Genomic DNA, 12,722 nt, shown 5'->3' with positions numbered 1-12,722 from the left:
GACCTACGCTTTAAGGATAGCCACTCCCACTGCAGTGCATTCCTCCATCCTAGGCACCGCCCAGGGCTCGTGGGACCGCCCCTTGCTCACCCTTCTCCGAAGCCCAGCCCTCCTGGTCTTTCCCTGCCTCGGGAAGTCTCCTCCCTCTGCCCTCTCTGGTTCGACCTTTCCTGGCCAGGCTCCGCCCCCCGTCCCGCGGGCTCCTCCTCCCTAGAGGTCTGCTCCTATGACACTTCGGAGTCCTTTTGATGGGCGGGGTTTCCAGCGTTGAGGGGCGGGGCCTGGCGTGACGGGGTGGGGAGAAGGAGGAGAGGCGGTATTCCTTCCTCGGAATGCCGTCTGCGACCCCGCCCCAGCGCCCCGCCGTTGCTAGGTAACAAGCGTCGACGCTCGGACTTTCGGCCCGGTTCAGCCAATGAACGGGCACGCCATTGCTCAGTCGTGCGTCGCTGGGCGGTTACGTGTGGTGCGCGGGGGCGCGAGCTGCGTGTGGCGCGGGGCGGGGCGCGGCTGGTGCGCCTGAGGAACGATGGCGGCGGCCTGAACTCACCTAGCACCCGCCGGGAGGACAGGCCTTGGTCAGGGTCGGCGTTCTGAGTGTGGACGGTATGCATGGGCCTCCGGGCTGGGACAGACGTTTCAGGGCAGGAGGGGCTAGGGAGTGCTGGCACCCAGGTTTGGTAACTACTGGTTGAGGGGACGCGGGGTGCGGGGTTGGCAGGTGGGGAGGGTCCGTGTCTGAGGCAGGGGCGCAGGTCGAGAGCCGAGGGGTGAATGGACGAGTCCGAGACGCCGAGCGGCCAAGTTGAAGGAAACTCGTGTGCATGTTTTACATAGGGACCGGGCTGTGGAGGGCAAGGGTGAGGGACAGTCCTGGGACAAGAGCTAGGGGGTGAGGCCTATGCGAAGATGGGGGGAGACTAGAAGGGCCAAAGGGGGAGGCTGGGGTGTGTGGAGGCGAAGCGATGAGAGGGGTTGAAGGCAAGACCGGGGGGGTTGGGGAGAGAGGAGGATCTGGGGTTGGTTTTGGGGCCTCCTTGGTTGGACTGTCTTGTCCATGGAAAGCAATAGTGTGAGACCAAGTCGGACAGTGTGGGTGAAGTGTTGTGCACTTGGCTCCTCTGCTCCTCATGGATCCTATTATTTCTTTTTGGAGGGGGGGAGGAGGGATTGGGTGGATTGGTGAGGGGAAGAAAGCATCATGAGCAAGAGTAGCTACACTAATGAAAGGCAGTGTTGAGCCTCATTCACAAGCAGAGGGATGATTGGAACCTCAGATCCTCAAGTTCTTCCTTTTGATGGAAAAAAAAAAGTGGGCCCTCATGAAGGTGGGCTCTCATAAATACTTTTCCTCTTTTTTTTTGTTATGATTGTGTTTTATTTTCTCCACCTGCTTCTGGATACTTTATTCCACCGTGGATCTTTTCCTGTGGTTGTGGTGTATATTGGACTTACTGACCACTTTCAATCGCTAATTCCACTTTTATGGAAGTTATGTGGTTTCATATACAGCACTATGTTTAGGCCTGCTCTCCTTTTCTTATCGAAGTAAATTTATTTACATAAACTGCTCTTATTCAAAGTGTACATTTTATGAGTTCTGGCGTATGTACATATTTGTGAAACAATTCGAACGTATGAAGCATTTCTGCCACTTCCAAAAGTTTTGTCCTATTCTTTGCAAGTCATCTCTCCTACCATACCTGTAATCGAGTTCACTTTATTAATATTTTGCAAGCCTCTTCCTCCACCAAACGTACATACACCCATGTTGTAAATTTGGGGAAGTTGGAGTGTTACTCAATGATAATGGCCACTTTCATGCCAGTAAATTTTCCTTTCTACTGACAGTCTGCCATGGAGCTGAGACATCTTGATTCTCTCTCCAATCTCAGGAAGAGTTAGGCCATTTCTATCCAGAGCATTCTCTGCCTCTGTCTTCATTCTGTTCTAGAGTCTCAGCCAGGCTAACTCTTCAGAGGAACCTATTCTGTCTGTGGTAGATCTTCATACTGGCTGAATCGTTGGCGGCCTGAACTCTTGGCATCAGAACTCTGTAGAACCTATGTGTATAACACAGGACTTAGAAGAGGTTTCTAAACACTGGGCCAAGAACCAGTTTATAATAGTTTTCATTCATACAAGATAGGAACCAGAGCAACAAGGATAACATAGTAAGTTTTTTTTAAATGAAAATAATTTTAAACTGAAATTATCTTTCCTATTTTTTGTGTGTGACAGTACTGTTTCACTGATTAATAGTGACAACAGATGTTAAGTTTTTTAAAAATAGTCTTTTACCAAACAATAAAGAACAATGCTATTTTTAATTAAAATGTTAAATCTACTGGTTCATAAAATCCTGAAATTTAGATTAATGATGGTGTGATTGTTTCAGATGTAGAAAGCTTGCATTTCTTCCATAATTCTGTATAACTTTGGAAATCTGTACAGCACACATGCTTTCATAGTAATCATTTGCTATGTAATCCAACTTTCCAAATTGCTTTCCAAAACAATCTGAAATTTGACTGGATTTTCATTGATGCATTTTCAAGTAGGCAGAGGAAGGAATTCAATTCTTATTTTATAGATGAGGAGTCATATTCAGAAGTTAGAGGTCATATAGGGATAGAGTGGCAAACTGAACTCATGTAATTTGCTTTCCTCAGATTATCCGTGATTTGTTGGAGGAAGATTTGCAAGTAAAGGAGCAAAGGCTTGTGATGTATAGGAAGGGTTGTGATGACACAGAAGATCTTACTCCAACAAAAAGTTTTTTTAAATGATATGTAATTGTTCTGTGAATTAAAGAAATGTTAAGGGCATAAATAGGGATAGAGTTATGTTCAATACAATAACATGGCAACAGGTATACACAGAAACTTCATTATGTCATGAGAGTGGTAGGATGTGAAGTCACATGTTAGAGAGCTCTAGAAGCTATCTACATTCTTGGCTGTACTGGAGAAGGAACTGGATTTGGTAAGCTTATTGTTTCCATACCAAATTCATTGAAATAATAGTACATTAAATGGATTTTGACTTGTGCTTTATAGCTCAGTTGTAGGTTTGAAAGGATGAAATATAGATGAAGATGTAGAGATAGAAACATGTTTAGGGTGCTGTGTGTAACCATTCTATCTGCTATGTGGTAGTAACTCTGCTAAGTGTTAGAAGAATACATTTTTTCATGTATCCATTTAGCAAATATTTTTTGTTCATAGAATCTGCCCTTATGATACATCTTACAGAATAACCAGATAAATAAGGAAAGACCTTATGAAGTCTCAGAGTTCTCAGACTAGTTGGGAGAGATCGATATGTGAAAAGTTAAAATTTAGAGAGAGACAATGTGAAATACTTATCATAATGAGGCTATGACTTCTCTGTATCTAGTTTTAGTTTCTCTTAATGTTCCAAAAACATATACAATAATCTATGTATCTCCACAAGTATTTAAAAATTAGCATGTCTAAAACATGTGCATTGTTTTTGTCCAGAAATCCTGTTTTTGCACTCTAGTGCCCTGTCTCAATTTAGACAAGGTCTTCCAGGTCATTTTCCATTCTTTCTGCGCCTTCATGTGAATTCAGTCAGAACAATCTTAATACATCCTTCTCTCTCATTTCTCTTTATCTCCATTTCCACTTCATCATTAAAGCTCTAGCTTAGTTCCTTCTCAGTTCTCATCTGATTTTTTATTTAAATAGTCTTCCTGCCTCAAAACTTGATCTTCTTTAGATCATTCCTAGACTGATCTTTCTAAAAATAGAAATCTGATCACGGAACTTCTCTGCTTAAAAACTTTGGCTCTTTATATGCCATAGGACAATATCCAAATTCCTTAATATGGCCTCATTTGGCCTCAGCTCACCTCTCCAGCTACTCCCTTAATCTGTGTGCTAGCTTGAATAAATTGTTCACAGTTCCCTAGCAAACATGTTACTTTTTTGAGCCTTGATATCTTTCAATAGCTGCTTCCTGTACTAGGAATGTCTTTTCTTTGCCCAGTGAACTTTCTTATCCATTAGGATCAGTTTCATCTTTGTTATCCTCCTACAGCAGCAACCATGGGTCACCTATAGGAATCCCTGCTTAAAAGGCAGTCACTGTGTGTTACAAAGGTTGATTTGAGAGTCCACTCAGATAAGCAGATGCCAGTAAGAGGCAGAAGTGATGGAAGGAGAGAGGGTAAGTTGTGACCATATCTGGATACACCTTTTGTCTGAGGCGTAGAAAAGCAGAGAAGATGTGAATTGAGCTCTAGACTGGTAGGCTATTAAGTGGTTTTTCCCTCTTTTTCATTCCTTTGAGATTTAATCAGGTATTTTTACTTCCATTTGTTCCTCTTATATCAATAATCAGCCCCCCCTTTTTTTTTTACCTAGCCAGTGGCTTTGTAGGGAGAGATAAACCTCAGGACTTTAAAAGGTCATTTTGGACTCTTACTTCCTGATAAAGATATTGCAAGTACATCGCTGCCCTACCTCCTCCTTTCTGCCTCTCCCAGGGCAAAGGTTCCTAAGTGAGGCTGAGCTGTTTCCTTGTGTCATCTGCAGTTGTGAGGTTGGTTAACACCTTTGCTGTGTGCCTGTAAAGGTGAATGCCTGGTCATGGCTATTTGTGGATCTGAGATCAGCTTCTCCTTTTTACCCTGTGGTTGAGTCTGAAGGTAAGTCTGGAAAGAGAGAGGCATCTATTCCTTTTATTTTGGGGAATTTGTTAAAGGAGGAAAGGAAAGAGGGTAGTGGTTTTGTCCTTTTCTCTGTCTTGTAATCTTTGCCAGGAAAGCTATGTATAGTATATGGCCTTTTTTTTTTTAAAGTAAATAAATACAATTTAGGTTAAATACTGACTTTTGGATTCTGAGGTGCTGATTCCAGTGTGGCTCTTCTCTTAGAGATACCTATAGTAGTAGGCACCCCAGGTATACTGCAAGGGAGAAACAACTTGTTAAAATTTGGAGGAAGTTTAGTTTTGGACATGCTAAGGCCTTATTTTGCTGGGATTGGATGCTTGGCCTTTCTTCAATTTACTGGTGTGAGGTAGATACATCAGAACAGGTTATCTCTCTCAGAGATATTCTCAAACACAGTAGAAAGAAGGAGAAAAGAAACATAGCAGAATACCTGCTTTACACTTGGAGTGCTATGTAAGTTATTTAAAAACTAATGATCATTTCATTGGAAATTTATTCATTAGAAAACTAAGGTTCAGATCTGTGAAGTGATTTATTTATAGTCAGAGATAGAAGACAGTGGACTGAGGTTTAAACGTTTGAGGGATTCCAGAGCTTAAGCTTTACTAATACTTTGTGTTATTCTTGTTTGATTACTGATTTCTACTTGTTTTCAGTTCTCAAGTGAGGTATGATGGAGAAAATACAAACAGTAATATTCGTGTATTAATCAGGCTCCATGCAGGTGGCAGATGGCTCAAGTTGGCTTTGAGAAGAGTTTAATTAAACTTTTATTAAATCAGTCATATTTACGAAGGTATGGACAGGTTTTAAACAAACCAACAAGGAATGTATTGTATAGTGTGCATAGTGTTATATACTGGGTATAGTATCCCAGGTCTAAGAGGGAGTAGTAACAGGGAGAGGAAGGTTCTTAGCACTTAACTTTTGACTTTGCCCTCCTAATCTAGGCCTACTTGGAACCTGTAGTACTTGAGAATGTGGCTAAGTACTTTTTGCAGTGCAATTTTGCTGTTGATAGCTACTGCTCTCTTTATGATCATGTTTGATGGTTTATAGGAAAGCATGCCTGAAAGGCAAAGCATCCATTCTGTGGATTTTTCTCCTCTTTACATCTCCTCCTCTATTACTTTTCTTGGTGAGTGGCAGAGTGGCAGGCTGGAGAAATGGTGGTAGATGGAAACTTCCCTCTATCTTTCTCACATTTATCTAAATTTGCATCCATCCTTTATTACTGTTGTCCTCCTTTCTCAGAGATGGTGGATATCTTTTGGTCTTATACTAATCCTTACACTTTAGTTTTCTGTCTGTTATCCCTGTCTTATTTATCTGTAACCTTACTTTCTTGAGGCTTTTTTTTGGGTCTGGTTGTGGGGCCTGAACTCTGGACCTGGGCGCTGTCCCTCAGCTCTTCAGCTCAAGGCTAGCGCTCTACCACTTGAGCCACAGTGCCACTTCCAGCTTTTTTCTTTTTGCTTCTGTGGTGCTGAGGAATCGAACCCAGGGCCTCCTGCATGCAAAGCAAGTGCTCTACCACTGAGCCACCTTCCCAGCCCCAGGCTTATTTTAATACTTGACAAAAACCCTTCAGGCTTGCCATACAAAAACAAAAACATGAAAACTCTTGACACCATTCTGGTTTCTTTAAGCTATCTTATTTCCTGTTTGTCCTCCCCCCCCCTCCCCACCCCCATCACTGAATTTTCTGAAGTACTGAATTCCCAGATGGTAGTTGGTTTACTTTTTAGCTAATTACTTTCCTAAATTTATCCCAAACTTTTTTTTTCTTCTTTTCAGAACTGGGATTTGAATTCAGTACCTCTTGCTTGCTAGGCTGTGATAATACCACAGAGCCATGCTTCCACATTTTTTAAAAATAAGAAACTGTTGAAAAGGCTAAAAAAATTGTCCATTGTCATCTTTCTGCATCACCTTCTCTTTCTACCTGGCCTATTTTTAAAGGCACATCTAGTCTTTGTCTCTAGGACATCAATAGATAAAATGCAGGCTCCTTAGTATTCCTTAGTATATGTAATTGTGTTTGTAACCTTTACCTGTATTTACTCACTAATCAATATTGTGTCTCCTCTCTAAATACTGATTGTCACATTAAACATGTAATTGTTTTTCTAGTTGCATTCTTTCCCATTGCCATATTTTTGTTTGTACTGTTTGTAATGTGAAGCAAGTCTTTTCCTTTGCTGTCTTAAGTAACTAGTATCTCAGAGTGTTCCCCTATATTCTCTCACAGTATCTGGGCAGAGCTAGTTGCTGACTTTTATAAATATTTCTATTTATGAAGTTGGTTGGAGTTTATGTTTATATGCTTGCCCTCCAACTTTTTTTCCCCTTTCCTTTAAAACTGTCTGTTTCTGCTTAAGGTTATGGTATCTGGTACTTTATCAGTATGGTTATACTTTGAGTTAATCACTGAGTAAGTTGGGCTTGCTCTCCTTCCCAGAGTGTTACCTCTTCTACATATTTTCTTAAGCACAGTTTTTTTTTTTTTTAAATCTTCCTGTAGTTCTGATTTGGTAATTCTGAGAGGCTATGTGGACTAAAAGGGCTATTGGTTAATATAACCTTAGGACAAACTGTAGGACTGGTGTCAGATTTCTGGGTTCCTTTATCCTGTTTGGAACATAAAGAGGAAGAACAACTGAACCACGTGATTCCTGTGAAGGTTTTATGTCCTTGAGAGACAATACTGTTAAAGAGATGATAGGTGTGATAGAAAAGGAACTATGGGCTAGGCCTGGGGCAGTGTTTGCCTGTTAATACAAACATTAAAAAAATATTTATTGAGTCCCTAGTTATTACTCTAAATACTGGGGATACAATAGTGAATAAGGTATAAACCCTCTCCTTAAATAGCAGATTTTTTTAGTGGCAAGATAGATAAATAGACCATTTTATATGGTAGAAACTGTTAAGAAAGTAGGATTAGGAAGTGAGAGTGGAGGTGGGAAGATGAGTTGTGAAGATAAAATTGTTAAGTGTGGTCTCTGGAGAGTTGTTGCGTAAAAAGGACTGAACTGTGAGAACAATGAGGAGAACAGGACAACTTTCCTACTGAGAGAACAAAAAATACTAAGGAAGAACGGTGTGATTGTGTGACTAGGTATGTGTGAGACTAATAGGAGCGCCTACAGATCATTATACAGGCTCCTGCCTGCCAAGGTAAGGAACTGGGATTATTTCTAGTGTGATAGTAAATCACTAGAGGGTGTTTAGCAGAGAAGAGATGAGTTATAATTTATATTAAAATATTACTCTGGTTATTGCATGGAGAGAATAAACTTTCAGGCAGGTAAGAATGGAAGCACACATACCTGTAATCCCATTACTTCAGAGGCTGAAGCTGGAGAATCATGAATGTAAGGTTAGCTTGGGTTGTGAGATCCTGTTTCAAACAAAAATACCTTAAAACAAAAGTGTAAGTATAGAGACCAGATTGGAAGCTATTGAAGTAGATCAGATTGGTATTTAAAAAAATATTTTTACTTTTTTTTTTTTAAAGGCAAATCTCACTGTGTAACCAGGCTGGCCTCAAACATACTATGTAACCCAACCTGGCCTTGCACTTTAAGTCTTCCTCTCCTTGGTACTTGTTTTAAGGATAGTGATAACAAGATTTGCTGATGAACTGGATGTTGAAAGGAAAAAAAAGAAAGCCAGGATGAATCTCATGCTTCTGATGTAAGCATATAAGTGAATGTTGGTATTACTAAGATAGAAAGGCTGGGGGAGAAATCAGGTGTTTTGTTTTAGATGTATACAGGTCACATGCTGGCTCTTTCTGTGTATCTGTGCATGAAAGTGTATGGAGTTTTCAGTTGAATAGTAGGACTAAGTTTTTCTACTAGGGTGTTGAGAGAGGTAAGCTTCTGTTATCCCTTCCATTTTCTCTTTTTGAATTAGATTTGCAAGTCTGGACTGGGCAGTGATCTCTGGGCTTGCTGCTCCACTCTGGTATAATCTCTGGCTCTATGGACAACTACTGGCTCCTACAGACCGGATGAAGCAGACTGGAGGCACAAGTGGAGAAAGCCCCCAGCTGGCATATCCTCCAAGTATAGCCCTTTGGCTGCTGGCCCTGCCCAGCCTGCCTCATGGAGAGGATGAACTGGCTGAGCAGACTGGCTTCCCGGGGCCCTGGCCACCGTGTACCTCAAGGGGCCAGTCTACAGACCCCTGTCATGGCTGATCCTGAGACCTGCCTCATGGTATTTAAGAATCACTGGTCTCAGGTAGGTACTATGTGCTAAAATGTCCAGTTCACCAGCCACCTGAGTAATCCTAACATTCTAGGTTCTATATTTTGCTCATTTCATGTAGTCACTTAGATTCCTTCCATCTTCTGGTTTTGTTTTGTTTTCTTTTCTTTTCTATAGGTGGTAAGAATCTTGGAGCGGCGAGGCCCTCGGGCAGCTCCTGGAGGTGCTGATGATCTCAGTGCTGTGCGCAACCATACGTATCAAATGTTAACTCTGCTGGCAGAGGATCGCCCAGTCTCTTCAGCTCCTACTGGCCCTGGGCCCCTGCTGGAGTTTGCTCTGCGCGAGGATCTGCTGACCCGTGTGCTGGCATGGCAGCTCCAATGGGATGAGCTTGGGGATGGGGTTGAGGAACGACGGGCTGAGCAATTGAAACTATTTGAGATGTTAGTGAGCGAGGCTCGCCAGCCGCTGTTGCGGCATGGACCAGTTCGAGAGGCTCTGCTCACCCTGTTGGATGCCTGTGGCCGCCCTGTGCCTAGTAGCCCGGCACTGGATGAAAGCTTGGTGTTACTTCTCAGCCAGCTGTGTGTTTGCGTGGCCCGGGAGCCTTCGTTGCTTGAGTTCTTCCTGCAGTCACCTCCTGAACCTGGAGCTGCCCCACGTCTTCTCCTCTTTTCTCGTCTTGTCCCTTTTGTCCATCGAGAGGGCACCCTGGGCCAACAGGCTCGTGATGCCCTACTGTTGCTCATGGCTCTATCAGCTGGGAGCCCTACTGTGGGTCGCTACATCGCAGATCACTCTTACTTCTGCCCGGTTAGCATCCTCTAGGAAGGAGGGGAGGGTATGGCATGTGGACACTGTATAGCACTTCCTTATGCAGGAGTTGTGGAAAGGCAAAGTACCAAGGCCTTTCAACCAGAAATTTGGCCCCTAGGTTTGAGAGCAGCTTCCTGGAATGGGGATGAAGCATGGGCCTAGACGATAGGCAGGTACTAAGGTTCTGTTTGAACTAGTGTTCCAGATGAAGTCCTGACACACTGTGTATCTTAATACCTGCTTTGGTAGTAGCTCTTATTTCTACTCCTATCAAATCTCTGGACTATTATCTCCCATCCTACTCTTTATATTGTCTGAGCCTTAGCTGATCTTTCCTAGGTGCTGGCCACAGGGCTAAGTGCCCTGTATTCTTCACTGCCCCGAAAGATTGAGGTTCCAGGGGATGACTGGCACTGCCTCCGACGGGAAGACTGGTTAGGAGTGCCAGCTCTTGCACTCTTTATGAGTTCCCTAGAGTTCTGCAATGCAGTTATTCAGGTAAGACTGGGGTTTCTAGGAAGTATGACCCTTGATCAATCTGGAAAGATGGGGTGAAAGAGGTACCATTCGTTGGAGTTGTGGTATCTTATGGGTGGGATAGCTATCTGTGTTATACCATTTTACTCCCTTCTAAACAGTGTTTTCATAATCCCTTTTTTTCTCTTTCACATTGGTATAGGTGGCTCACCCCCTGGTGCAGAAGCAGCTGGTCGATTATATCCATAATGGGTTCCTGGTGCCTGTGATGGGCCCTGCCTTGCACAAGGTGAGGGATAAAGGTGGCAAAGCATATCAGGAACTAGAGTGTGGATGGTGATTTCAGTGAAAGGACCAATCTGGGAGGCAGTGGGTGGGGTACTGTTTCTTCTTTTCCTTCCTGCTCCTTGTTATTCCTTAGAATCAAGGGAAAATGACTCAGTGCATATATAAGGAAGCCCTAAGTTTCCACGCTTTCCCTTCCCTTCATCCAGACCTCCGTGGAGGAGATGATTGCCAGCACCGCCTATCTGGAACTTTTCCTACGGAGTATCTCAGAACCTGCCTTGCTCCGTACCTTCCTGCGATTCCTGTTGTTACACCGGCATGACACCCACACCATTCTTGACACCCTTGTCGCCCGTATTGGCAGCAACTCTCGGGTATGGCTCTTACCTCTGTCCTGGCTTACCTGGGTGAGCCGTCTCTCTCTAACCTTTGTTATTGGAGGATATTCCTGCCCTTTTTTGCTTTTTTTCCTCTGACACTCATTTCAAAATTAAGTGGTATTTTTCTAACATTGAAAATTTGACCATTTTGACTGTATGTCTTAACATATTACCCTGTTTTTCTAGAACACAGTGACTCTTTCTAGGTGACTTAGACTGCTTAGTTTGGCTATAGGATTTGCACTTGTGCAATGCTTGAAATATAACAGTGCCCCGAGGTTCTCTGAAGCTGTTTATCACTCTGTGGCCTGCTGTGGGTGACTGGAGATTTGAGTTTTGTGTCTTTTTTGAGAGATGATCTCGCTGTTCCAAATATGCTTGCCTTTTTTACTTTTTGGATTTGCTGCATTTGAACTATAACTGGGAGCCCATGTCCACCTACCTGTCTACTTAGATTCCTTTCTCTTACACGTGACCTACTGTTGGCTGGTACTGGGATATAATGAGATGCATCATCACTAATCCCTGGAAATTACTTTACGGATAAGGTAGACAAGCAAACATGCTAATAAAATAATTGAAAATTGTGGCCAGCATTAGGAAACAAAATACGTTTAGAAAACAATAAGGTGAGCCAGGTGCCAGAGGCTCTTACCTATAATCCTAGCTCTTCAGGGGGTTAAGATCTGAGAATCTTGGTTGGGAGCAGAGCCAGCCCAGGTGGAAAAGTCTTGAGAATCTTTTTTCCAAATAACCACCAAAAAGCCAGAAGTGGAGGTGGTCAAGGAAGACCTCTGAGGATGTGGCATTGGGTTGAGACATATAGGATATGTACAGCTGACAGACAATATCAAACGGAAGAAGAATCTAGGCAGAAGGAACAGCAAGAGAAAATAGGGCAAGGGGTTAATGTATTTTAGAAAATGAAAAAACTAGAAGTGTTGTTAGCAAGGGAGAAAGGGGATGAAATGAAGGTTGAGAGATAGGAAAGATTCACATTATACATGGACTTGTATACCAGGGTAAGATGTTTAGATTGTAACCCATAGAAACATATATAAGGTGGAAAAAATTAGTTTTCAGGTAATAAAGATCCAAAGGCTTTCTAGAGTAAAGTATTAGGTTAGCTATATACTTTATGGAATATATTTTGGCTCTGAAGCCACTTTTGTTTGCTTCCTTTATTACAAATAGTTGGAAATTTCCTGAATCCTCGTGTTTAAAATAGAAGTTCTTCGATTATTAAGAGCTCTGGAGAAGCCAGGTGTAGTGGTCCTTGCCTGTAATCCCGGCCCTGAGAAGACTGCGTAGCAGGAGGATTGAGAGTTTGAGGCCAGCCTGGGCTACATAGTGAGATTGTGTTTCAACAAAGAAAAACAAAATGAAAAAAATGTTGTGCAAAACTCTTCTAGAAGTAAGCTACCTACTAGTGAGTTCCTGGATGTCTGTGTTTTAAAGAATGGTAATATAGCTGGGACACCTTTAATTCTAGCCAGCCCAGGCAGGAAAGTCCGTGAATCTCCAATAAATCACCAGAAAACTGAAAGTGGTGCTGTGGCTCAAGTGGTAGAGCACTTGCGTTAAGCTGAAGAGCTGAGAGGCAGCTCCAGGCCCAGAGTTCAAACCCCATGACCAAAAAAAAAAAAAAAAGAATCGTAATGTAAAACTGTCTAGGATTAGACCTACATTTCTGAACCAAGTGTGTATTCAGAGTTATCTATGAGGAAGACAGCAGCAGCAGATTCTAAACATAATTCTTGAATTATGTTGTCTTTCTGGCCTAGATCATGTGTGTGTGTGTGTATATATATATATATATATATATATATATATATATAT

General features: G+C 42.5%; 1 protein-coding gene across 4 annotated transcripts in view; it reads left to right on the top strand.

Moving 5' to 3' along the window:
* The first annotated feature begins 437 nt into the window (after positions 1-437).
* Positions 438-12,722, top strand: part of Fam160a2 (family with sequence similarity 160, member A2) — a 22,195-nt gene continuing 9,910 nt past the window's right edge. For 2 of the 4 annotated variants that reach the window (XM_013035642.1, XM_013035641.1), the window contains exons 1-6: positions 438-606; positions 8,624-8,952; positions 9,097-9,735; positions 10,078-10,236; positions 10,418-10,504; positions 10,710-10,877. In XM_013035642.1, the coding sequence (XP_012891096.1) occupies positions 8,815-8,952; positions 9,097-9,735; positions 10,078-10,236; positions 10,418-10,504; positions 10,710-10,877 (1,191 nt within the window). In that variant the 5' untranslated portion in view covers positions 438-606; positions 8,624-8,814. The remainder of the gene's footprint in view (positions 607-8,623; positions 8,953-9,096; positions 9,736-10,077; positions 10,237-10,417; positions 10,505-10,709; positions 10,878-12,722) is intronic. The other 2 variants (XM_013035644.1, XM_013035643.1) reach the window with 1 other exon arrangement.

The sequence above is a fragment of the Dipodomys ordii genome, unplaced genomic scaffold (assembly GCF_000151885.1).
Source record: "Dipodomys ordii isolate 6190 unplaced genomic scaffold, Dord_2.0 Scaffold216, whole genome shotgun sequence".
NCBI classification, from domain to species: domain Eukaryota; kingdom Metazoa; phylum Chordata; class Mammalia; order Rodentia; family Heteromyidae; genus Dipodomys; species Dipodomys ordii.
This window is presented reverse-complemented; position numbering and strand designations above follow the sequence as displayed.